The sequence below is a fragment of the Aythya marila genome (genome assembly GCF_965140915.1).
Source record: "Aythya marila genome assembly, chromosome: 9".
Lineage (NCBI taxonomy): Eukaryota > Metazoa > Chordata > Aves > Anseriformes > Anatidae > Aythya > Aythya marila.
The window spans coordinates 26,253,234-26,280,021 of NC_139050.1; the positions used below are offsets into that span (position 1 = coordinate 26,253,234).

The 26,788-nt window shown below is 46.8% G+C and overlaps 3 protein-coding genes across 5 annotated transcripts; 1 reads left to right on the forward strand and 2 right to left on the reverse strand.

Annotated features, from left to right (window-relative positions):
* Positions 1–248: 248 nt before the first annotated feature.
* On the reverse strand, positions 249–7,089 carry SELENOT (selenoprotein T). The gene is made up of 6 exons (XM_082767208.1): positions 6,893–7,089; positions 6,374–6,484; positions 5,151–5,277; positions 3,601–3,688; positions 2,615–2,766; positions 249–1,056 (listed from the first exon to the last, which is right to left on the reverse strand). Exons 1-5 carry the CDS (start codon positions 7,051–7,053, stop codon positions 2,642–2,644), a joined length of 612 nt encoding a protein of 203 aa, XP_082623334.1. The 5' UTR covers positions 7,054–7,089; the 3' UTR covers positions 249–1,056; positions 2,615–2,641.
* A 268-nt stretch (positions 7,090–7,357) lies between these two features.
* Positions 7,358–21,936, reverse strand: EIF2A (eukaryotic translation initiation factor 2A). 3 transcript variants are annotated; one of them, XM_082766781.1, is made up of 14 exons: positions 21,811–21,936; positions 18,916–18,985; positions 18,399–18,473; positions 17,596–17,714; positions 16,472–16,571; positions 15,975–16,057; positions 15,191–15,264; positions 14,901–15,045; positions 13,939–14,055; positions 11,171–11,742; positions 10,162–10,278; positions 9,156–9,284; positions 8,440–8,505; positions 7,358–7,807 (listed from the first exon to the last, which is right to left on the reverse strand). In XM_082766781.1, the coding sequence occupies exons 1-14, from the start codon at positions 21,836–21,838 to the stop codon at positions 7,742–7,744; spliced, it is 1,761 nt and encodes a 586-aa protein (XP_082622907.1). In that variant the 5' UTR covers positions 21,839–21,936; the 3' UTR covers positions 7,358–7,741. The 3 variants fall into 3 exon arrangements, with proteins under 3 accessions (XP_082622907.1, XP_082622909.1, XP_082622908.1); XM_082766783.1 differs by lacking the exon at positions 21,811–21,936 and adding an exon at positions 19,585–21,623; XM_082766782.1 differs by lacking the exon at positions 21,811–21,936 and adding an exon at positions 19,286–21,623.
* A 164-nt stretch (positions 21,937–22,100) lies between these two features.
* On the forward strand, positions 22,101–24,137 carry SERP1 (stress associated endoplasmic reticulum protein 1). Its single transcript, XM_082766784.1, has 3 exons — positions 22,101–22,238; positions 22,426–22,501; positions 22,604–24,137. The coding sequence occupies exons 1-3, from the start codon at positions 22,155–22,157 to the stop codon at positions 22,642–22,644; spliced, it is 201 nt and encodes a 66-aa protein (XP_082622910.1). The 5' UTR covers positions 22,101–22,154; the 3' UTR covers positions 22,645–24,137.
* Positions 24,138–26,788: the final 2,651 nt, after the last annotated feature.

The window sequence follows — 26,788 nt, forward strand, 5'->3', positions numbered from 1 at the left end:
AGTGCGGGCTGCACAGCTCCCCAGCAGGAGCAACTTTCAGGAGCTTCCTTGCCACGGTGTGAAACTGCAGCCCTGGCCTTCACAGCCTCCCCCTGGTCCTTAGCACAGGAGCTCCCTTGAGCCCCCCTCAGAGGCGCTACCGTAGGAGGCTGACCCAACTCGTGCAAACCCCCATCCCCACACAAGCGTTGCAGTTCGTCACCCAGCCATGCACGGCGCTCACAGAAGACAATGAACACACTGCTGACTTTGGGAAGTGGACTCTTTATGTATTTTTCGGTTACAATTCTAAGAATATCATCACCATCAGTGACTCAAACAAGGTACTTCACACAGTCAATGAGAACTCTTTATTTAAATTAATTTCCTTAGCTTCTATTGAGGATAGTGAAAGGCCCAGCTTTTCAACTCTTCAGAATGGTCACAGGAAAACCTCTTGAGCTGGCCAACACAATTTAAAAAGCAGTTGACCTTAATTTTTACTGAATTCACAAAATGATGCAATTACTCTGCATATAATTTTGTTCATATAATTTAGTATATACGCACTGTTCAACTCTGCCATATATTTTGAAAAATATACAACCCTGCTTTAACCACATTAGAGATATTTGATAAGACAGCTGTCAATTACTTAACAGATTAGGACAATATCAGACACTCCTATAACTTCATTTCAAACTACAAAAAGAACATAAACCCATATAAAATACAACAGATTAAACAAACTTTTTCCAAGGGATAATTAGGTATCAACTCAATCTGCCATTGTGTGAAACATGAATATAAAATAAGTTACAATTAGTAATGCCTGCATCGTTGAGCTGTGAACTGGTCGAATGAAATCTTAAAAAAACTATACAGTATTATTGCACTCCATGAATGTGCAGTATCTGGAGACACACCAGCACTGAAAGATGTCTTCCATTAAGGTTTTTTCAGGAGGCACGACGTGACTGCAAGAGAAGCATCCAGTCTGTACCAACAGCAAGCTGTCTTCAGTACAGGCCTTCATTGGTCTGAGACACGTGGCCCTTGGAAATCACCACTTAACTCCTGAAAACAAAGACACAAGTGTTACAGCAGGCAATACTCCTGAGTTAAACGAGCAAGCCATCGAAAAAAAGCCGTGAGTTAAATGAGCAAGTTAAACGTAGTCAGCACTGCCCAAACAGAATGCATTTGCTGTAAACTAGGAAGAAAGGCAGGCTACGTGTGCTTCAGGTAATAAAAACTGAATTATAAGCAGTGTCTCTTGTGAGGTTCTAACTCCTGACAAGAGGGGATTATTATTATTTTCTTCTGAACAGTTGTCTACGAGGATACGATCAGAGTGATACTACATCAGTATGAATTAAATAAGGAGACACTAGAACACAGGCAGGGAGCCTCACTACCAAAGTCATCTGGATGTGTTGCGTTAATTTCCATGTGGATAGAAATACCACCGAAGGCTTTCTGTTTTATATTTTAACTTACATCCTCTTAGAGGGAACTCTACAAAAGAACAGTCTTAGCATGTGCTGTAAGCTTAAAAACGTTGAAATCTACTTTGCAACACAAAGAATGGTGTCTTGAGATTCTCCAAATCTGTACATACAGGATGTCAGGCTTCAGCATGCAGATCTAAGTACTGGAAATACCCAACTTTTAAATAATTACGTTTCTACAACACAAAACGACTTCACAATTAAGGTGACTTCTGCTATATTACCACCAGACAAACTGAACTTAACTAAATAAGGTATGTCTGCAAAAATCAGAAGTCAATGGCTTCTCATATTCCCTGCACTGCTACTTTGACATAACATCTCTGAATTGCTCTCCCTGTTTCATGAAGCTGCGCAAGTGCTTGTGGATGGAGAGCTCAACAGGTCAGAAGAGCTGGGCAGCACAGGTCTGTCACTTGAGAGTGGGGTGTCTGCTGGCAAGGTAATGCCAAGCAATTGGTCTCCAAATCCGAAGCATTCTTTTGCAAAAAGCTGTGCCCCAGTTTTTTCAATCAAGAATTCACGAGTGGTCCCTTAAACGGAGATTCTCCACTTTTGCACCAAGATAGTTTTTTCCTGGCACATCTCTGTTCCTGTGAAGAACCGTAAGCTAAATGTACTGAAAAGTCACAACTGAGGCCAGAACACAGAACTGGCTCAGCATAAAGCACAGAAGCATGGATATGACCACTCAACCCCTGCTTCTAACAGTCAAGGAAAGGCTAAAACGGTACAGTACACACATAAAGGCAAGAAAGAATGTTCTACTTTCTAGGGTCATGCAATTCAATTCAGTTACAAACTGCAGACAAATCCTTCGCACACAGACTATCATAAGGCACATAACAAAGCATGTTTTCTGATGTCTAATACAGCTCATTAACGCAAGGTTTTTTCTGGCCAAAGGAAAACCAGCTCCCAGTTTTGAAACAAACCCCAAAACAAAACCTCCTACTAGAACAGTACCTGTGAAATCATTTAACTGAAAGTCACTACAACTGTTTGGGGTTTTTCTTCAGTAAAACACTTTTAAATGAACAAATATCAAATACAACGTTCAATCTGCAACACACAGCTCTTTATGTCCAAGTGAACAGGCAGCTGGTGACTGGAAGAATACTTACAAGAAGTTTCAGTGCTGTTAGATGGGGCTATGATCGATGATGAGGCATTGACTCCATGTGCACGTTGAGCTTCATTTCATTATCAAGAATTTGTACAAGCTGCTGCATGGAAGGAAGGTGGCCGGACTCTAACTTAGACCACACCGGAACATCTACCACAAAACACATGGAGAAAACAGAGTTAACTTGACAAAGGAACATGTAGGGCTAGTTTATGCAAACTTTAAAAGATCCAGGAACCTACGCAGGTTGGTACTAATTTTTTATTGAGAGAAATGTCTGGATCAACACTGCTTCAGCTACTCTGATACGATGCAGTCAGCCTTTACAAAGGCTCTGGAGGATAAAACCCAATTTAGGAACTACTACACTGAAACACACCCTGCACAATTATAAATAGAAAAGCAAAGCACAGAACCAGATTATAGACCTGTACCTACAGCCTGAAAAAATTTGTACTCCGTGAGGCTTACATAATCTTTAAAACCACAGAATTATTTGAAGGCAGAAGGTCCACAGACTCTTAACCTGACACATCGGCACTGCTGTCTACCAGTACTGGAAATTCTGGGAATATCAAGAGACTTAACATGACTGCAAGTCCAAACCATATTTAAAAACGAAAGCATCTAACTGGAAACTGTTCCTCTAGTTGATCGTTCCTTCCTTAACGCGCATCACACGCAACGAAAACACAATACAGCTATTCCAAGTGATCAAACATTCCCCTAAGGTTTTTTTACACTGCAACTGTTAAATACATGTAAGTGACCGTACTGCAAGACATGCACAATTTTCATCATGCACTGTGACACATGACATCTGCAGTTTGAGGATGGAGGGCATTACACACACCATCACGTTCTGGAACCCGCCCATTTCACAGCACCAGCCCTCACGCTCCCAACCTGACAGCTGACCAACAGCTCTCACACATCTCTGTACACACGCACCACGACTCCCAGAAGAGAAAGTTTGTGCCTCACCATTCAAAGTTATCTCAAATGCACCTGTTGACATACACTGGTTCTCAATCATGTTGCTCAGGAAGAAAACCATCATACACGCATAAACCTGGAAGAGAACAGAGAGACTTTGGCCACGTAAAGCACGGCTTATTTTATTCACTCGGAAATGCTGAAGTTTACAGGCATCTTTGTATTCCCCTTTACAATAATTACGTAGTCTTGAAGTGGCATAGCCATCTTCCTTTCATCCTCTCTGAAAAAAAGATTTTGCACACTGTCTTTCAAAGACAGGTATTACAATTGTTCTGAAACCACCCAGCTCACAGTTCTGACTCAAAGAAGCAAAGTCGCACCTTCTTTCCCCCTCCCTCCACAGATCTCTGCACATCTCAACAGCCCGTCTGCAGAAGTACGTGGTTAAGATGGCACTTGTAGGAGGACAAGGGAACGCGGATGTTCCTACGCACTGCCTGTCATTTTCAGAGTAACACTCAGATTTAACACAGAAACTGAACAACGGCAGGTCTAGACACACAGCAATGTCAAACTGCCTCGTTTGCAGCAATTGCCAACCCTGGAACATTTCTTCAAACTAATAATTTAGCATTTTCTTCGTGCACTGGTGCCTCACGAAGAACTGATGCAATCTCCAGCAATGCAGCACCTCACTCCATGGCCACCACAGCTTTAATTCCCTCTTCATGCAGAAGGGCAGTCACACCAGGTGCTGCAATGCCCGTGGATTTGCATGGGAGATGTCAGCTGTTGAGGACACCAGGGGCGTAGCACAGCCAGCCCAGCTCCGTCCTGCATTTGGCCCGTTCAACTCCACGTGGTGTGTTACAGCCTCTGTACGCCCACCCTGACTGAAGACACAGCCAGAGCTGCTGCACTGGGTAGCTCTTGGAGATCCGTGCACCAGTGAAATACATGCAGGTTAACAGACTTACACGTTGCTTTTGCTTAATAGAACGCATCTGGAATAAGGTTATTATAAATCAGAGTACAATGCCATCAACCTGTTAGTATCAGCAGCACTGACTCACGGGGATATTCATCCCACAAGTCAGAGGCTGTCATGCCCAAATAAGTTCTGCAAAAAAAAAAAACGATCAGAATTTCAATTTGATTTTTCTAGCCACGATCACGTTGGATGCCTACTCTATTAAAATTGGACAAAAGCAACCACTGCAAAATAGCCCTGAGACAACAGAAAAAGGAAGCTGTAGTTTTAATAAAAATACCAGCTTGGCACTCTACCTGAGCCCTTAAAGAAAAATAAAAAAAGAAAAAACCACACCACAGTGCCTTCTTAATAACCGCGGCGTTTCTTTAGCAAACAGCGTTACATCTCTATCAGTAATGTTGACCACATCTGTCCCTCTACAGCACCATTAGCTTGGAAAGAGAAATACCAGGAATTAAACCAAAAGTTACAGGAGCCTGGAGGCTCTGTTAAGACTACACTGTGCTTAAGTCAGCAGCAACGTTCAGTCCTCCCACAGCACCCTCATGAAGCCATGCTAAAACTGCTTTTCAAAAATAAAAGATGAAAGCAACCAGTTTACCTTATTTTCTTGGCCCCACTGCCAGATGCTTGGAGCTTGCATGCCAAAGAAAGCAAATGGATCCTTGCCAACAATTATTAAGCCTATTAATACTAGTTTGAAGACGGACAGGAAGGATGCTATATGCCTATCAAAAGACAACAGATAAGAGTGACTTAGAACGTTCCCATTACAACTTCACTGCATGTTAGCTAAGATTTACCTCATTAGAATAATTTTCATAATGTACAATCCAGTGTTTCAGAGGAAATATACATTTTTTCAAGTAAATTTATCTGTCTTTAAAAATATTTGTTACCTGTAAAAGCAACACACATGAACAAGAGCACACATTCTCAGGATACCAGTGTTGTATGCCACACACACACATTTGTTCCTTTTTTCCCAACCAGACCTTACACAGAAATTTCAACTTACGCACATCTAAACTAGACAATGCATTTAGTTTCTTGAGGAAGTTGTTCTGTATAATAGAGACGTGTTCAATTGGCGTGCACTACTTCCTCTTAAAGCAGCTTTCCAGCAGGTGCAGAGAACTCCACAGTGCTCTGCAGGAATTACATCTACACCCAGAGAGCACTGAGGAACTCGAACTCGTACCAATCTTACCGGTGTGCTTATTAGGGGTAAGTAGGTCACGAAGTGGCTCAGAAGCCACCAGAGTAACTACGGCATCACTCTCTAGCGCGTACGCGATGGTTTAAGTACCAGCAGGAAACGCCGTTTTCATTTCTCCAGATTTCTTTGGGCTTTCCTGCCTTCCCCTGCGCTGTGGTTAAGGTCCCCCAACATCCTCTCCCCCTAAATTACATGTTAAAAACAAGTTTTTCCCTACCCTACAACCCTGACCTATTGCAAGAAACAGACACTAAGTGCATAAGCCTGAGCAACAAACAAGAACTTGTGTCCAGACAGATCACGATGAAAAGCTGCAAAGCTTCACTGCGAGCAACACGGACCACACAGGTTACTTTGGGTTCCCTCTGAGCACACCAGGCCCCGTACCACAGACAACCATCAGTTTCCCATACACGCGTTACCACACAGATATCTGGAGGGGAGACAACACCGTGCTTGCAAGCAATCACAGCAGCAAAAAAACCTTTCCTAAGTTTTCATTTTCAATTTTATTTAACTGCAAAGGCACACGCCCACCGCTCCCCGTGAGCACACAGACTGGGAAAAAGAAAAAAAACAAAGGGCGCTGCCCGTGGTTTGCTCACCTATAGATGGGTTGCGGGAGGTAGTTCTCCCCTTCGATGCGGATGTCTGGGTACCGCTGGCTGATGACCCGCATGTACTCCTCAAACACCCGCCTGTAGCCTCAGGAGACGCTGCACACAGACGGGACCGGTCACCGGCCCTGCGGCGAGCCCGGCACCGCCACAGCCCCGCAGCCGCCGGTACCGAGCGGGAAGCTCCAAGGCCTCCTGCCGGGGGGGGGGGGAGGCTGCCCGCAGCCGGCAGCGCCCCGAGCCCCGCTGCTTCCTGCCGCCCGGCCGCCGCAGCGCCGCCCCCGGCTCCCGGTGCAGACAGGCCCCGAGGCGCCCCCCGAGCCGCAGCCGCGCTCCCCGGCCCCCCCACGGCCCCCCTAGCCCCGCTAACGGCCCCGGCGCCCCCCGCCCGCCCAGCCCCCGAGGCCCGGTCCCGCCGCCTCCACGGGGCCCTGACGGAGGAAGGGTGGGGGTGGGGGTGATTCCGGTCCCGCCCGGCGCCGCCATCTTGCGGCCGCGCTGCCTCACCAGATCTGGAACTTGAGCAGCGGCCCGGTGGCGTAGGCCATGCGCAGCCGCTTGGCGGGCAGCGCTCCTTGCTCCGCCGAGCCGCCGCCCGGCGCCGCCGCCAGCGCCAGCAGCAGCAGCAGCCACGGCCCCGGCCCCGGCCCCGGCCCCGCCGCCCGCATCTCGCCCCAGCGCCGCCGCCGCCGCGCCAAGGTCACGCGAGCGCCGCCCCGCTCCGCGCAGGCGCCGCCCGGCACCGGCCCCGCCCCCGGCACCCGGCCCCGCCCCCGGGACCCGCGCGAGGCGGGGCCGCCGCCGCCCCCCGGGCACCGCGAGGGGGGCGCAGGGCCGGGGGCAGCACAAAGCCGGGCGGGGCCGTCAGGGCCGCGGTGTGGCGGGGCAGGGGCCTCGCTGAGGGGGCACGGCCCCGGCACTGCAGGAACTGCAGCCTCGTACCGGAAGAACAGAAGCGCCGGTGTTAGTAAATGCTCTTTATTTTTTATCTACAGCCCGTAGTTGCATAAAGATCGCGTCTCTTTAAATACAATAAAGCTATCAAGGTAAACCCCATCGCCTTCCCTCCTCACACCCAACACAATGCTTCTGGTTTTTATTTGTCTTGGATATGCTTTACGAACGTCAGCACGTTTCTGGTCTGAACAGCAACAGACGTGGCTGTTGTGCTGTTACTTGTTTACAATTTCACCTGCACAAATCCTTAAGAAAGCTTTTAAAAAGGCAAGTGTGCAGAAAATCTGTAAACCTTTGCATCATCGGCCATTTTCTACAACTTTTTATTATGTCCAAGTAAATATATATTAGATTTTGGATGAAGTTTTTGTTAACACCATATTGGAGTTCCATGACGTTTCAGAGACCCAGTTCTAAGTCCTCCAGTTCCTGAAGGAGAGCAGTTTCTTTCTGAATCTTCTCCAACTAGAACAAAAAAGCACAAGGTAAGAGATGGAGCTTCTTATACAGGAAATCAAAAAAGCGTTATTTATGAAGGTAACTTCTGAGTTAGCCAGTAAAGCCAGAGGTATAGCGACAAATGCACACCTGGTGCCTTATCCCACAGTATCACCCCTCACCCCTACAGTATTTAGTTCAAAGAACGCCTGACTCCGTGCTTGAGCCAAGGGGTACTGCAGGCTGAAGCGACCCCGTGTGCAAGAAGCACACAGGGTTATCAGAGGGGGCAGCACAGGAGAGTTCTCACACTTGTTTGGCCACTGTACATCGGCGTTATTTGGTCGGTGTTAGTACTCATTTCCACATAATGCACAGGAGTAGTGGTAACAGCAAACATGGCCCTATGATGAATCAAATGGATCATTTGATGGGGGTGCAGCAACAGAGGCGGGGACACCAACTAAACAAACATCAGGTTTGCTCTCTGCATTTTGTTGAATGCTTGCTGCTAGGAACTGTCTCTGATTTTGAAATTGAATTGATGCATCACATCAAAATCTTACAAAATCTAAACATAATCATCACAAAGCAACACACACCAAACAAAATGTTGGTAAAAATCCAACTCAAGCAAGCTACCCAAATCTTCACAGTACCTGATTCTTCTCTAGCTGCTTGCCAGCAGCTGCTTGTTCCTTCAGCTGCTCAATTGCCTTTAGTTTCTGTGAAAATAAATGTGTATAGGTGAACCAAGAACGGAAAAAACAGTCTTAGAAGTTCCTGCACTTGCAATTGCTAGATTTACCAGCAGGCAGTTCTCAACGTGGAAGGGACATTTCCTTTAAGCATCTGCAGATGCTCAATCCAGAATTCCCCACCAATAAAAGAGAGATTTTTTTTTTTCCCCAAGAACAAGACAACCTAGAGAACAGGAATGCTTAGTTTCTGAAACCAGAACACCGTACATTATCTGACTGAAGGGCGAAATCCATTTCAGAAGTGACTCCTACAGCATCGCTATCCCTCTTCACCACGGCTGCCTTTCTAAGCATAAAGGCATTTAAGCTATACTCAGTTGTGAGGAATTTGTTGCACATCCAGCAGTATTCGTAATTGCAGGCTGGAATGCACTTCCATGCACCTTTCAGTGGTTTCTATGCTGTCTAGACTGAGATGATCTTCAAGAGTCTTGACAAGTGAAGACTTCTACTATTCTACAAAATGAAAAAGCCAAGGAAGTTGGTTTACAAATTCAGGACATTACCATCTAAGTAAATGCTATCCTGTTGAGCTCGGGTCACCTTACAATGAGACTAGACTTTAAAAAACATCTCTTAGAAAAGTCTGTTGTTCATTTAAGAAATCCCCTTGCCTTTTTTAAGTTCTTTATCTTCTTGTCAGTTTCAGGATCTCCTGATGTCACAGCAGGCACAGCACTCCGTGGTGTGCTCTGAGACGCTGAGGACTGTGTAGATTCCTGGTTGCTATCAGCTTTGGCTTCCTGTAAGCAGATTTAAAAAATAATAAATAAATCACATTATCTACAGAAAATACCTTAGATTACAGAAGGCCTGAAAAATCTTTTTCGTCATTTGAACTGCTCCATTTTATATTTCTTCCTCCTCTGATTTGCTCATATTCTCTAAGATTTGTATGTGCCTTGCTACACTATTTTGTATTACCTATTATATAGGTAATGGCTTTCTTTGGAATGCCACTCATGTTGTTTCTTCTTCAATTTCTACTTCGTGAAGACACCAACCATACAAAGCATGGGAAAACACCAGTAAGGATGACATGACAGACATATACACAAATATTTTGTAAAGGAGACTGGTGGGTCATCACCTCTTCGAGACAAAGAAAAGGCTCAAAGACAGTGTAACAAATTCAGAAACATAAGCTCTTATTTTAAGAAATTATTACTTCAGAAGTCTGTAAAATTTGGAGTGCTAATACCAAAAGCTGATTTTTATCTGCTTAGGTGAAGAACAGCAAAGAAATGAAACAGAACTAGTTCTCTTTGGTCTGCCCTGGTAACACACCTCAGCCCTGACCTGCAGAGCAAGCCCATTCTCACTTCTTACCCAAGTCTGGAAAGAACCTTGCAGATTCACCTTGCAGGTGAAAAGGCATAATTGCGTATTGACATTCATTTCATCTAACACCTGCAGCAACCAGCCTCAGCTGTTATTTTTAAGTATGACTAAGGCAGATGCAAAAGGACAACTAACACATCTACCGCCCTCCCCAGAAGTGAGCACATGCAAAATCAGTGAATGGGTTTCAGGAAAACTAATGTCACTGCTCTGAGACTGATCACTGGCATTGTGAAAATTAGTTTAACATTATCCTTAAAAGAATTACTTTTGCAGTACCTGTTTAGCAGCTTTCTTTGCTTCGTGTTTCTTTTGATTTTTGAGAGCTGTTTTAGAGAGTGGCTTTTCACTGCTTCCTGACTGTGGTTTCATGTTCTGAGGTGGCTCATCCTCATGCTGCAGGATAGGCAAAATTAAGTTTTGAAACCTCTATTCCACGTTGGTACAAAAAAAAAAAAAACAAACAAACAAAACCAAACAAAAACCTTCCAAATTTACTTAAGACAACACCATGCACAAAGCTGAACTGTGATGGAAGAAGTACGTGCCCTTTCTCCTTCAGCTAGTGGAAGGCTAGTGGTGAAAAGGAGTTCAAACTCCTCCATTCTCAAGTTTTCCCTTTTAGGTGGTACTGTCTGATACTTCCTGAATATTTTACATATGTCCAGCAAAAGAGCAAAATCATCATGTTTTATGGAGGTGGGGGAGGAGTGGAAATCAAACAGGAATAGAACAGCTTGGCATTTTGCTTTTGCTGAGAACTTTTTAATCAAGCTCCCTGTGACAAGAAAGAAAAAACGGGTCACCGGGTTGTTTTATAGCTGTTGCTTTGGTTAGTGGAAAGAGGAAATTCTTTAGGCCCCCCCCCTCCCTAGCTCCTCAATTAACAGTTAACGCATATGGCAAGTTGGGAGCAGAGAGCAGGATGGTAAACTGGGACCTATCCTAACCCAAGTACCCAATTTCACTGTAAACTAAATTTACAGTTTATTGTTCTTGTGCGTGTTGCAGAGAATGGCTTTAAAAGTCTGCAAACAACCTCGTGAAAGAACAGTGTTTGGACAAAAGAAAATCCTGTTCCTAGCACAAATTCTTGCAAACAGTGAGCAAATAATTGGTCGAAGAGTACTGCTAAGAAAACCTCTCAAGAAAAATGTAATATTCCTGTCACTCGGGTTACTCTTCTAATGTTCCTTATAAAAAATATACACATATTTGAGACCAAGCTTCAAAGATAGGCAAAACAATGAAACAGAACAATTTAGTGCATATATGGCAGTCTACTTACAAGCTTGGAACTTGTCACAGGTTTGTTTCTCAAGGCCGGAGGTCTGTATGCCTGGGCAGGTTTTGGCTCAGCGCTCGGCAATTCACTTGGAACTGCTTGGTACTTCACTGCTTTCACTGGGAATACTCCATCCAAAAATGGCTGCCAGAAAACCTGCCACATTTCTTCATTTGCTGGAACTTCATAGTGGTGTAAAAGAGAGCCAGTGTAGTGCCATATCTTGTAGCCATTACTGACTCGTAGCCTGGGAGCACAGGTAGCAGTTACAATGTGCTCCCCGTCAGGACACCAAGCGAAGTATGTGGAATCCGAGGCTACTGGTTTGGAAACGAGTTTGTAGTTTTTAACGTCCCACACTTCCATCTGTCCCCTGAGATTTCCAAATCCTGCTAGTACTAGGATGTGTCCGTGGGGGCTGTAGTAAGCAGCATTGCGAGGACCGGTTCCAAAATCAAACACAGGGTCACATTTCAGATTAAAAACTGTTGCTTTGGCAGGCATAAAACCATACACAGCACAAAACTCGACTGAATTGGGGTTCCAAACAACATCATAAATAGGGCCATTTTTAGCTAAAGGAAAAGGAAAACATGCAGCCAGTGTTATGAGATTATACTGTTTCACTTGCACCGAAAAGATACCAATGATTCTTAACTCCACGCTTTGCTAAAATCCTATAATCTAATTATTGACTGAAAATGAATTCTGCTAACAATTACAGTAGAAACAAACAATAGTCTCATAATTTTAGTTAACGTTTGCAACAATAACTGCAGCCATTCCAAATTACCTCTCTGGAGTCAGCATCAGCACTTTAAGCATATGTTTTCATGTAAAAAAAAATCCTTTATCTGTTTTCCTCATTATTCAAGAATGGTATCTCAGGACCATCTCAAACTGTCCCACTGGAAACCTGCAAAAACAGGAATTTTATACCAGCTGGATAATAGTTCCTCTTCTACTCTATAGCATAGCTCAGCTTTGTAGAGCTAAAAGTGTTGACTCAAGTTACCTTTGCACCATGCTCCTGCATGGTATTTTTAAGGACAGATTTTGAAGTGGGAGAGGACAAAAAATGGCTTCACACATACTGACTAAAACTTGCTATTATTGGAAGCTATTCTGGGGGCTAGCGCATTAAGAGATACTGAAAAAATGGTGGATCAGTGATCTCAACTCATGTTAAGATACAGAAGGATGAATAAGACCCATAGGTCACTATAACACTCCATAATCTGATTACCTTTACGTATGTTTCAGGCAAGTGCCAAGTGCATTAATGCTAATTCTTAACCTCGAACACTGACTCAAAATATCCAACTGAATTGAACCGTTTGTTGTTATTCTAAATCCTCGGTATCTTCAGGAACCCCCGCATCTTTCAGCTGTGCATTCACACTGCATGCTTCCCCTCTTAAAGCTTTTTAGATAATGTTACCCCAATGCAATTGCAGAGGTAGAGGTCTGAAAGAAAATTGTGTTTCTACAAGTTTCATGGCAGTAAGCCGCTGGAGAGATTATGGCAGCTTTATATGGGCTTCAGCAGCTAAGGCAAAGGCTGTAGCACATACCAGTCAAAACTGAACACCCCACCCCCCACAATGCTTCTGTGAAAAAAGCTTCAAAACTGGACCTCAAAAGCCACCAGATGATACAAATCATAAGATCATTCAGGTTGAAAAAGACCTCTAAGATCCACAGGAAATGAGGCAGCACTCACTCCGAGTGCTCAGTATTTGCTTTCCTTAGGAAAGAAAAAAAAAAAAAGCTTTACCCTTTATCCCCCTTGAAAATTAATAGCTAAATTAAATTAGAATTAACGACAGACCTCTTGTTAAATAAAGATGCATTTGAAGTAAGTAACTTCAAAGGTCAAAGGTTTTAATAAGAACGGAATTTAAGAACTAGTGTTCTTAACGCAGTAAACTGCCCCCAGAGAGATTCTAGACACTGAATTGTAACTGATTACTTTTCCTCGCAGTCAAATTAGCAACAAAGAGAAACGGGGCATAGTACTTGCAAACACAAGTTTTGCTACAGAAGGCAAACTGGAGACGTTACCCTGATCAACGCTAGTATCGAAGGGAACATAGTCACAATCTGTCTTACAAAGTCACTTAGGTATTACTTCTTTACATCATCACATGCCCAGCGTTTTGAAATTTCACAACTAACACGCTTCTTTAAAATCCCAAACAAAAAAAGTATTTAACATAACAGCAAAAACTTAAGATAATGGAAAAAATACTACCCAGAGGAAATTTATGAAGACTTTCAGTACAAACAAGACACTGAAAATGAGTGCGTGCTCCTTCCAGATGGACATTACTGCCAGTATCAATCGCATGCCTAACATTGCCTGTAGGATTGTTCCATTTGGTAAAATACTTTCCTGCCTATTTCAGATCCTCAAACGTTGCACTGGCTCTGTTGTCCAGGTCCTTCCTCAGAAAGAAAACACAGTTCCCTTCCTGTGCACTCTCACAAGTAGATTATTTGTATATTTTAACTGAAAACGCGTGCTCTGTGCTGCTGCCACTAAGACAACGGGTATATCAAAGACAACAATTTAGCTACTGAAAACATACTGCAGGTTAAAAGAACACTTTTTAAATAATATTGCTTTTTAAAGAACGCTTCATTTTTGTAAAGAATACTTCATTACACTGACAAAAAACCACCATCAGACATTAAGGAAAAGCTGGTGAAGCAGCAATTCCCACTACTGAGAGCTCTAACGCAATGAAAAATTCCCAAGAGCGACTTACGTAGTTGTACGACCGCACTTTCTCCATTCGTTGCAATGTAGTGCAGAGTTTGCTCTCCATAGTACGAAGCACCTGTTTTATCAACTTCTGTACTAGCTATTACTAGCACAGCTGTGGCTAATAGAATAGACAGAGTTATTTCCATATAATTACTTAAAATAACAAGCTTTTTCACTAACTACCATGCACGAGGAAACATTAAGTTAATAATGAACTTTACAATTAGTTGCATGCATATCAGTGCTTTTATCATTCTATTCTTAGTTGAGCTTTTCATAAACCCAAACAAAGCTGGTGTTTTCCTTTCTCAAATTTAAGAGTACAAGCCAAGGTACTACTCGTTTACTATTGGATTATAAGAAAGTGAACAAACTTTTGCAGCCATAAAAAGATGTTCAGTAGCAGCAAGAGCATCTAATGCTTTTCATGTAAGGCAAAAAAATAGGCATCCCGATCAGTCCTTGAATAAAATGTATCATCAACAGCTTTTGTATGTACATCTATTTTATGCAATCACACAGAAACCACACGTGGGCTATGTAATACCTTCCCTGTATTCCAAACAACGTGGGTTGAACTAAAGAACTTTTTTTTTTTTTTAAATATTATTCAGCCTGTTGCTCTCAAAGAGCAAAGCATGCAGAGGACTGTGCAAGTCATCTCAATCATGATTACATCTGTTTATAAAATTTTACAGAACAGCTTACACTCTGAGATAACCTCACATTTACAGCTTAAATATGTTACCACAGAACACAAAATTAAATTTGAATTCATTATTCACTTGCAAAATTTTCCAACACGCGAAATAATTAAAAAAAATAATTAACAGTGCATTAGCATTAATGGATATCTTTGGTATTTATCTGCATATGCAAATAAATTGTAAAACCCACATAGTAAACAAAGTAATTAAATGACAAATGGACAGAATGTCAGGTTTAAATATAGAGCTGCTATACCTTTTTTGTTCCATAGCATTGTCACCTTGTCAGCTTTAAAGAAACTTTTATTGGCGAGTGCAGACTGAGGTCCACCGAAGTTGGGATACTGGTAGAGTCTAACAAACGACGGTGCACCTTTACTGCCTGGAACATACACTGCAACCTAAAACAAAGTCATGAGATTTTATTGCAGACTATATTCTTGGTAGCACATAGCCTTGGTCCATTTACTACTCATACACTGTACTAAAACTGCAGTATTTTTTTTTGAACAAAGAAAAAAAAAGTTGAAAAAACATCAGAAGTACCTTGGTTGGCTGTGCTCCTGGAGATAACACAAAATCATTAACCTTTTGCAAATGCAGCTTATTTGCAATAGTGTCTGCAAAAAAAGAAGTCACAGATGCGATGATATTAATGACAAAACGTCAGCCTAGATTACTCAGCTATACCTTCTCATGAGTCTGTATCATGGAAAACAAAGAGAAGCATATATAACAATAAAAGATTTATTCCACTAGGCAAGCAAACTTTAACTTCCCACTTCAACAAACTAGAGGTCTGACTAGACCTGTTTTCTTTATTGACGTCTCCCTCTACTGAATCCACATATTCCACCAATAGTAGTAAAAACTTCAAGGAAAAAAAAAAAAACACCTGTAGCTTCACAGCCTCAGTTTTGCCATCAGTATCAGTTTTCTATAGAGGCATTTTCAAATAGTTCATTGACAAAATACACACAACACAAAGAAGTAATCATCGATAACGTTCTCTACTGAGAATTTCCTCTCTATTTCCTACTCTCTATTTCCTGAATCTCATTAAATGTAAAAATACAAACCCAAGCCTTTTTATCTGAAAATGTGTTTCATAGCAAGTAAGTATTAAAAATATAAAGTAAACAAAAAAGAAAACATGCTTCATTAAAATGTAGCAATTTTGATTTTCCAGAATTAAAAGAGAATGCAGATAATACTTCAAATAAAAAACAAGCAACAGAAGAAATGAGAGGAAAAAGTGGAAAGTGAAAAAAAAAACAGAAGATGCCTACACAGATCGTAATTAAACTATCTTATAGAAACATTTGCTTACTGAAGTTGTTGTTCTCAAAGAAGTGCACTTCATTGTTTACATTCCTGGCACAAATGCTTTCATCGTCTGCCCAGCAGGGACACCTACATTTAAAGAAAAAAAAAATTAGAAACAATGAGCATTGCTCATCTTCAGCAGTCTAGCATTTTTTCCTCCTATTTTACATCTAAATATGCTCAATCACAATATATTTCAGATGGACAATTGACAGTTGCCATCTGAAAAAATATACAATTTACCTTGTATAAAATACATAACTGGACTTCCGATTATCACCTGCTCAGCTTTCTTTCTGATGCCAAATGATAGGGGATCTACACTAAGAAATACACAACTGTAACGGTGTAAGAAGTACTAACAAGCATAGTTAGTTGCTTTCAGCTAGTAGCAGGAAACATTTTGAAAGCTAACACCGCACCAAAAGCCCCACTTACCCGTATGAGATCTCGGAAGCCACATTTCTTTGCAAACATTAAGCACCTGGAAAAGTTACTTACCAGTTCTGCATCTTTTTCTGGATGAAAGACTTCAAACACTTCCCAGTTTTCACATCGTAAAGTTGTAGGTTGGGCACCCCTGCTGTGCCATCTTTAGCAGCTGCAACAGATACATGTATTAAAGTGGCGATCTCCTGGGATTAAATGTGCTTCACCACGATGACATTCCACCTCATGATTCTACAAGCATCTGAACGCGCATCAACTTCTTACAGGAAGCACCCCACTCCCTAACAGACGAGGCCCTAGGTTATTAATTGCTTTACGTGTTAACGTAAGTCTTCCTGCAGTCTGTCAGTGTTAGTTCTTTTGAACTAACATTTGGAAGTGTAGGGTTCCCACTGCCATTACAAGACTATGGCTACCAACCCTAGGACAGCTTTTTAAATGCATGTTTGTGTTGGTTTTTGCTTGTTAAGTTTTTAAATCAAGAATGCTCTCTTGGCAAAGAATGGAAGGAATATTCTGCACTATTACGCTGTGTTCTCAAAAGAATCCAACACATTTTGTCCAACACATTAACAGTCACAGCTGTATCTATAAGCCAAATAAAACAGCTCTGCTTGTTTTAAACTTTTTTTTTTTTTACTCATTTTGTACTCATTCTAGGTATTACTTCATAATTCGGTAAGACCGAGAATAGCTAAACTAGGCACATCAACTCCACACTGAGGCAGAGGAGAGAATAAAGCCCTCTGGATAAAGGAGAACACCTATGTTAGCTGTGCCCAGCAGAGGACATGACTCTTGAGACAGCTCATGATTTTCTTTGTCTATACACAAATACAAACTGCTTGAATGGCGTGTTGTCGAAACATACTCTGCACTAAGGTCAGTTAGCTTTTTTTGGAAACATGCAATTTACTTAACAGACAAAGAGTTGGTACATGTACTGATTTACTGTTGGCAAAAAATGGTCAATACCAGATGCTTTTAGAAGATGCCACCTCTCCCTCCCTCCTCCACTCTATATTTGATTAACCACATGCTTTTTCTGTACACTTTCCATGATGCTCTTTTAGGCAGTGAACATGCTACAATGGCAAACCACGTAAAAAAAGTCTGCAAACCAAATTAAAATGTGCATGTGCCCTGCATACTTCTATACTGGATAAAATACTCACTTGTATAGGCCTGCCACGTGGCTAGAACGTTATTCTTTGGTGAGAATTCAAGGCAAACTACTTTTGGAAGATCAAAGGAACGCAGTAATTCAGCACTGGTGACATTAAAAATATTCACTCTGGAACCAAAAAAATGATATTATCAATAAAACATGCTTACAACAGTTAATTAACTACTAAGGTAACTTTTCAAGTATTTGACTCTCCTAGATCTGTTCTAGATTTGGCTGGTGTTGAAGAGATGATTTTTCCTCTCGCTTTTACCAAATTTTTGAAAGAACACATTTTAAGACCAGATATCCAACCAGGACAGAAACTGGCTCCATGAAACGCTGGTCAAAACGTATCGCATATTTTGATCTGCAATGCTTTGACTCTGAGTCAGAGACAAGGTATGCTCCCTCCATGGAGAGTCCATCCATGCTTCCAGTGTTAAAGTCGAGAGAAGGCCAACACAAAGATCTAACTGAATTCAAACATGCATTTGGTCTACGTATTTTAAAGGTCTTTTTAAAGGTCTCAAGAGAGGTATCAGGAAATAGGAACAAAAACCCCAAATAAGTCATATGAAGATTCCACAGAAATGTGAGCATTATAAATATGAGTAAAAGAGTATTTTTTTCATCTGCTATTCAGAAAACAAAGCCGTTACTGCAAACGGCATAAAAATTAAACTGCACTTAAAGCACGTGCAAATGCTTTCATTAATAGCAATGGCCTTCACACACGTAAGGTAAATGTAACATGATTGACTCAATTTACTTTATACAAATTGAATGATTAGGATCATAAATGGAACTAACTTTTCTCCATTGCACCAGGCAAAGAGGGAACCGTCCTTGCTAAAAGTAACAGCTTTGCAATTTTTTCCAGAGTCCCTAGAGAAATAAGAAACACACATTAGTATTAAAACGCACTGCATAAGGTATCAAAAAAAAAAAGTAAAAGAAACTCAAGTTTCTTCCCGCACCCCTTTGTAACAGAAGCAGTGTGATCTGCTCAGCAACCCGACAGCTGGAGCAGGTGATCTCTGCAGGCCCCTTCCAATTCAGCTGTTCTGTTCCAACTGTTCGGTGATTACTATCTGAGCAATTACATGTCAGGCAAGGGTAAAGACTTCAAAGCCACTGGGGCTTACTGAACAACATGAAAAAACATTTTTTTCATACATTTTTCACTTTTAGTCGGCATTTACTTCTCAGAAGAAAATCTGAGGAACAGAATCCAGTCCAGATTTGGACTCACTGACCCCTGTGGGTCCCTTCCAGGTTAGGGCATTTCTTCTGTACACAAGGTCACAAACGGTCGGAATAGCAGTACCTCTGAAACGCCGTACTCTCTGTGAAAGCAGGCGGCCCGTTCACCATGTAAAGCCCTTCAGATCCTCTCACTGGAAAAGTAAACAGAAGCATACTCATTCCCACGTCAGAAAACTGCCCAAACAAAGACCGTAATTTGTGACCCCTGAAGCCCACGAGTATTTTTCCCTCTTCTTGCAGTTTAGAGTTAGCAAGAATGGAGGTTGTAAAGGGACGTGCGGAATATCGGAGGCTGACCTGGCTTCACCCCAAGGTAACTGCAGGATTAAAAAAAATAACAGGGACCAGACCGAAGTCAGATGCCCGCAGCACGACTGGTGCCAGAGCACAGAAGGGATCAGGCGCTCAGTGCCGGGCAGGGGGAGGCAAACCTGGGTGTCGGGTGGAGTTGGAGGCCGGGGCCCCGCACACCCCGCTGGGGCTGTGCCCGTTTGGGAGCTGGGGCTGTGCCGGGACGCAGTTCCACAGGCTCCGTGGGCAGCCGGTGCCCGCGTGCTGTCTCGCAGCAGTCGCTTTTCTCACGTTTCAGCACCACTCCCTGCGTTCCAGCCTGAGCTCACTGCCCACTGTCCTGTCAGCGGGTACCACGGCACAAAAACCTGCCTCACCTCGGAGGATGACCTCAAGCTACAAGAACTGCACCTGTACGAGGAAGGAGGTGGAAAAACACCTTGTCCTCACGCGGCTGGTGGTCCTCAAGGCTCAGCCTTTTTGCAAGAGGCACTTGCACAAAGCCAAACGTGCACAACTGCCACATCCTCCATCACTGCGAGGCTACACGATAGTCCTGCACAACGGAATCACAAAGAGCTGTCCAGATACTCCCCAGAGCAAGGATTAACTACCTAAACACAGGACGGGCATTGCCAAAGGAAGATTATGTCGGATTTTTTTTTTTTGCTGACATGAGTCTGGATGTGCCCTGCAGTTCATTTCAACATTAAAGTTCAACTTAAAAAACAGCAAGCACGGAAGAAATACTGATACAAAATGTGTTCCAAATTTCATCTTTTTACGAGAAATTGCCATTCTTATGGCACTAGAAAATAAGCACGAAAGCGTAACAGCCTGAAGTGTACCAGCCTGCCGCGAGGCGGGAAGGTGTAGCACACACCCAAAACCAGCACTCAGCCTCTGAGAGCCTTCAGAGGAAAGCAGAGAATACGTCCATGATGTTAGCCAAGCTGATCTGCAGTATGTCAAATCTCCTCACTGCATGTAAATAAAAACAGTCACAGGTACATTCTTACAAAGGGCTGTGCCAGAGATTCAAAAACCGTGTTTCCTTCTTGTTCTAAAATATAAGCACATATTATTACTCTTACATTACATATTACTCTTATATTCTGAGTATTCTTGCTGGCTTTTTTTTTTTGAACAGGCTATATAAGATTAATAATTAGAGTATAAATAGGTCAACACAAATTTCTCAAGTACATCAGAGGTCTCTGATACCATTCTGCAAATAAATCAGCTTCTGATGTAAACGGGCAGAAAGGCCCTACTCACTCTCGATATGGGACAGGACAATAAAGTACAAGCTTGTTCAAATGAAGAGGGATTAACAAAAATAACAAGTTCTTCACAAGTGTCTGAACTACTGTACACCAAATGCTCCTCACAAAAAGTCCAAACGTTGCAGGGACTCTGCAGGTAAGATCCTACTCATTTCAGTAAGAGTTCCTCATGTGGATGATTTACAGGTGAAGTCCTCAAGCTACAAGATCCAATCTCACGATGCTGATCAAAGCAACTGATCTCTGGCTTGCTTCATAATCAAGCTCAACTCCTGCCTTCCTACAGCAGCAGCATTTTTTAATGTAAGACTTCTAGATCGGAAACAATCAAAGCTAAAAAAAAGCTCTAAGTATACATCAAAAAGGTGCAGCACTTCTGTTTTAAAAGCTAAGGCTAACAGCCTGTGTAAAACGTTGACACTTGACCAATCTATGGATGAAAGCTGAGGTGAAAAACTGTTTCCTCACCAACAGTGCTCAAGATACCACGACTTGCAGCAGCTCCAGCACGGCTGCAGACGCTGCCGCTGGGTTGTCTCAGTGAGCAGCAGGTCTGGCAGCACACAGGGGGCTGCCCAGGACCCCGCAGGGCTCCTGCTCGGCCTCCTGATCACGGAGCCCTCGCACAGCCACAGCAGCGCAGGGCCGGGAGCCAGCCCTGCCTGCAGCCACCCTCACACCACTCCTCGGAGCTGCCTCTTTACTTGCTGCGTATCCCCCCTGCGCGTCTCTCCTGCACCTCAGGAACGATCAAGATGAGCGTGTTTTAATCCAGAGCGCATTCGTTTGGCCAAACCACTGCGTGCACAGATCGCTGCTCTCCGTGTGCCCCAGCAGCCGGGCAGGGCCGGCTGGAGCCAACTGCCCGGCACCGGGCTCCAGGGGTCAGGACCTGAACCTGCAGGAGGCCGCGGGCAGCAACGCGGGGCCAGGGCCAGCCTGGACAGCGGCACCCCCCGGTACCCCCGGAGCCCCAGCACGAAGAGCCCCGCTTCTGGAGCCGAGCAGCGGGGGCGGGCAGAGGCCGGCGCCCTCCCACCACCGGCGGCTTCACCGGGTTAAAGGAGAGGGGCGGGGAGGGCCCCGCAGGGACAGCGGCGGCACCGGGCCCCCCGCCCCACCCCCCCCGTCCCGTGCCCCCGCCGGGGGCGGCCGAGGCGAGAGAGCCCCGGGGTGGGGGGTGGGGGGCCGGGAGCACGGGGCGGGAGCACGAGGGCAGCTCCCAGCGGGCGGCCGCGGCGCAGGGTGGCACAGCGGGACCGGGACCCGGACCCGGACCCGGACCCGGACCCAGCCCTGCCCCCAGTCCCAGTCCCGGTCCCAGTCCCGGTCCCGGTTCCAGTTCCACCCCGCCCCGCCGGCCCGGTCCCGGCGCCCACCTGCCAGCAGCGGCGTGGGCGGCGCCATCTTGGCGCGGGGCCGGTCTCGCTTCCGCTTCCGGGTGAGCGGCGGCGCGGCAGCCGCAGGGAGCTCCACGTCGCGCGGCGCGGGGGGGGCGCCGCCGGGCGCGTGACGCCGAGGGAGCGCTTCCGCCCGCCGCGGCGCGCGCGACCCCGGAAGCGCCGGAGGCGGGCGCGCGGGTTGGCGGCGGGCGCCGGGCCCGCGTCACGTGGCGGGGCCGCGCTTCCGGCGGGCGGCGCCGCGCGGTGCTGACGCTGGCAGCGGGGCCGCAGCGGGCGCAGCGCAGCGCAGCGGAGCCGGCCCGGCCCGGCCCGGCCGCACCATGGTGGCCAAGCAGCGCATCCGCATGGCCAACGAGAAGCACAGCAAGAACATCACCCAGCGCGGGAACGTCGCCAAGACCTCGGTGCGCGGGGACGGGGCTGGGGGGACGGGACGGGGCTGGGGGGACGGGGCTGAGGGGACGGGGCTGAGGGACGGGATGGGGCTGAGGGCCGGGGCTGGGGCTGGGGCTGAGGGCCGGGGCTGGGGCCGGGCCGCCCGGTGCCGCCCGGTGCCCCCGGCCCGGCCCTGACGCTGCGCGGTGCCCGCAGAGGACGGCCCCGGAGGAGAAGGCGTCGGTGGGGCCGTGGCTGCTGGCGCTGTTCATCTTCGTGGTGTGCGGATCAGGTGAGCGCCCCGGCCCCGGCCCCGCCGCCGCCCCCCGCCGCCCCCCGCCGGCGGCCCCGCGGCCCGCTGAGCGCAGCCGCCCGCCCGTCTGCTCTCTTGCAGCCATCTTCCAGATCATCCAGAGCATCAGGATGGGCATGTGAGGGCTTCCCGAGCACCGCGACCGACTGCGCCCCGCGCCCGGCCGGCCCCGGCCCCGGACCCCCCGCAGGAGGACGCCCGGCGCCGGCCATGCCTCATTCCAGGTCCCCTCACGAGTCATTCCGAGTTTTCTAGTCCATGCCGCAGTGCCTTGAAAAGCACCACATGTATAAAGCAATAAAATTCTATTGTTGATCTACAATCGTGGACCTACTTATTCAGCAGAGCACGCCTCCGTGTTCTGCGCGCATCTGCTAACCTGTACGCAATGTAGAGACCTGGGACCCGGCCCCCGTACGCGCCGGTCTCGAGACCTGTGTAAGCCTCTGTATAGCTGGAAATGCTCTCGTTTAAAGTTGGAAGCCAGGATTTCTGTAGTACCGGAGTACAGATTTAAAGCATGTTCCTACTGAAGCAGTCGGGCCGCACGGCATTCTGTTGCTTATCTAAGTGAATCGTCATCTCTGTGTGTGTAGACCAGCACTGCAGCATGTGGCAGTGCGTTAGCGCTCAAATGCTTATCGTGACAGAAAACTCTATCCTATACCTCTTGTTCTAATAAATAGAAAATGCTTGTTTGTATAGCTCGTGGGAGTTACTTAACTAGCGACCAGCGTGACCGAGCAGCAGCTGTTTCTGACATAACCCGATGCTGAGGTCTCACAGACTGTTCATCAGCGAGGGCGAGAGCTACTGAACTTCTCCCGGCGGCAGGCTGTGACTTTGCTGTAAATACTTCTTGGACAACCTTCAATGAGTCGTGCTTTTAAATTTTAAAATGTTGTATGGGGATGTTTCGTGCAGGTACCGGGAACCCTGCCCCTCCTACCCACACTTCTGCTTTTATGCCTAACATCTGCGGAGCGTGGTGTGTCTCGCGATATATGCTCTAATCATGTGTAAGGTAAATCCTGCTTTCAGCTCTGTTTCCTCTAACGATGGACCCACCGCTAAACTGCTTCCCTATGGATGGTCACAATTCCTTCTTAGTAACGTTGAAATACCAAGCGAAACCCTCCCTGCCTGTATAGAAGAATGTAACTTAAAATCACAATAGAAATGCTGCTATTGATCATACGTTATTGCTGATGGCCTCGGCTCTGCGGCGGCCTCTCGATGTCTGTTGCGATAAATGAAGGCAGTCTTAAATCGGCCTGCTGTTGCATGCAGTTGCTAAAGGAAGATTATTTTTTTTTCAGGTTTCTTAGAAATTTAAAATCTGGTTACATTACTAGTAATAGAAAAAAGTTTCTATAGAGATGAACTACGTGTCTGTTAGCTGTGAAGGAGCAGACTTTTGCTGGTATGAGTTGTCATGTTTCCATTTGAAGTCATTGGAACTGGTGTAAGCCAGCACGGCCCAGGCCGTGCCCCAGAATCCAGCCATGTGGCGTAGCGTACGCTCCTTATTCCTGGAAGCTCATATTTTGTAACCGGCGGGGGAGGGGAACTCTGTATAATCTCTTATTTTAAATAAAGTTCTTCTCAAATGTGAGCTGTGTTGCTTCTGGGGTTGGCAAACTGGTGCCTTACTGGGTGGTGGGGCCGTGTCATGCCAGCCTTAGCTCAGTGACCGTCCCCCCTTGGCGAGGGGAGCCCCCCGCGGCAGGCACTGCGCACACCTCAGGCAGGCCTCGGGGGTCCTGCTTCTGCCCCAAGCCTCGCTCGGGAGGCCTCAGAATGGGCCGTGCTGCCCCCTCACCACCATGCCCAGAGTCTGATTAAATTTGTAGAGGACTGCTCGCTTTGGTGCAAATGTGGAACTCATCAGCGCTTGTGGTGCTTTGCCTAGCCAGGAGCTGAGCGTGCTCTTTCGGTTTCTAGCACCACCAGATTCAGAAAAACAGAAGCATGTTGTTAGTCATGTCTGAATGGAAGGACGTGCAGTAGCTGCTTTTGCTTGTAATTACAGTACGAGCAGCAAGCCCTGTCTGAGAGCCAGTGCCAGCAATGACCTCTGTCGGGTAATTACAGCTTGGCACATTGTGCCCTTTGGAAAGTGCTGCTGGATTTAAACCAGTGTGCTGGGTTCTCTACATTAAAAATGTCAGAGCTGAGAACAGACCCGGTTACGTAAGGGATGAGGAAGCTCCGTAGTTAATGGGTTCGTTAGCAATCAGCTGGCAAAACAAGAGCAAGGACATTTTGCAGGTGACGTGGTATTAGATATCAGCAAAGCACATGTACAGTTAAGGAGGGCTGCAGCACAGAAAGGCAAGGAAACCACACTGCCTTTTGCAGCAATTACTGCTTGTGAGTCCGGCCTCCGTTACGTGGGCAGTTACATTGGGGTGTCCTACACCCGGCGGTGCAGGGTAAGCCCCGTACGCCCCACATGCCTGCAAACGAACGCTCGGGGACGATGCTCGTTTGTCAGACCAGCTTTATCACAACGTATGGGCAGCTGTCGGAGGGTGGGGCTGCCAGCTTTGAGCGATTTGTCTTTAGAAAAAATACTGAGTGGTATTAGCGCTAAGGGAACAAGCAAGCAGCTGCCATACCCTGTTGTTCCTTCCAGGGAACAGGTCTTTATTTCAGAACAACTTTGTATTCAACTACAAAACTTGACTCCGTTCGTGCATGTAAAGCTGCTAAAAAACTTCCTTTGACCAGCAGACTCCACAGCCTGGGGGAGATCCCACAGCGCGTCCCACTGCGTGGCCCGAGAAGCCAAAGCAGCGCCCGGGCTGCCCGGCTGCGGGAGAGCCCAGCAAACGGGGCCGGGGCTGTGGGAGCCGGCGGTGCTCCCGGGGGGGGGCTCCCGAGGCCTGGGGGGAGCCATCGGCCCTCTCGTCTTCGACAGGGGCAAGGCGGAGGAGCCGGGGAGCCGCGGGCAGGAGCCCCGCTGCAGCACGGCCGGGCACGGAGCAGCGCTGCGGGGAGCGGGGCTCTGAGGGGCGCAGGGCCCAGCTCCCGCTGCTCGCCCGCAGCCTCCCAGGGCCGCGAGGCCGCCCCGCAGCGGGCCCGGCGCCTCCTGCCCGGCCGCGGCGGCCCCGCCGGTGCCGGTCCCGGAACCAGGCCCTGGCCCCGCCGCGCGGCGCCGCCCCGTGGCCGGCGGCTCCACAGCGCCCGCGGGCCCCGGGCCCAGCGCCCCGGGGCTTTCTCTCCCCTGCCCCCCCGCTCCTCCCGGGGGCAGCGCCGGGCGGGGAGGCCGCGGGCGCTCCGCTGCTCTGCAGAAAGGAAAGAGAAGCGCTGGGGCAGCGTTAGGGCAGCGCTGCCGCCGGCCGCACAGGAACACAAGTCAGAGCCGGTAACGAGCAGCAAAGCCCTGCGCGCTGACGGGCGGGTGGCGGTGCTGCGGCCGGGCCGGGGGAACCGCCCCAGCCCCGGGGGCGGCGGGGAGCAGGGAGGCAAAGAGAAGCGCGGTGAATTGCTGCTTTGACTGAAACCTGCAGATTGCTGCTTGACTGAAACCTTACCTTACCCCCAAAATGTGAGCGCGTTATTGACGAGAAAAACTTCTTCGGCCAAGACCGGCTCCCTACAAGCTACGCACCTGACCCGCAAGCCGCTGACAGTGCTGGGCGCAGGCAACTCCGGCAGCCTCTGCAGCTCCCCCCTGCTCCTTTCCCCACAGCCGCAGGTGCTGTGTAGGGGGGATGAAGGCGCATCCCTTTTCACCAACCTGCTATCCAAGACTTTGTCCGAGCTGTTTCAGAACATAGCACCTGCCCCCAACCATACCCTGCAGCGGCCAGTTCCAAAGTTCACTTTCTGCTACTTCAAAATAAAGGAAGACATGAATGAAAACTTGTTTTTTCTTTTAAGCCAGTCTCCTGCCAGTTTCACTGTGTGCTCCTCCTCCCCATCCATGAGCTGTCTGCACTCACCTCATTCAGCACCGCTGGAGATGCTCTGAACGTGTTGCGTTGCCTTACCTTCCCACCCAGCTCTCCTCAGCGTTTCCTCCACATCCTCCATTACTTTTACAGCTTCTCCTTGCATGTTCTCTCATACACTTTCTGAGATGCCAGCACTAATCCAGAACCAACAGAAAACTAAGGCTTGTCACTTTAAGACCTTTTTGCTCTAGCATGCTTTTTGATGCAGACACCATTCCTCCTCTCACCCACACCAGGCACACCCACAGCCACAGGGTCCACCTAATTTCCAAGCATCACAAGTCCAGCAGCTGAACTACTTCTC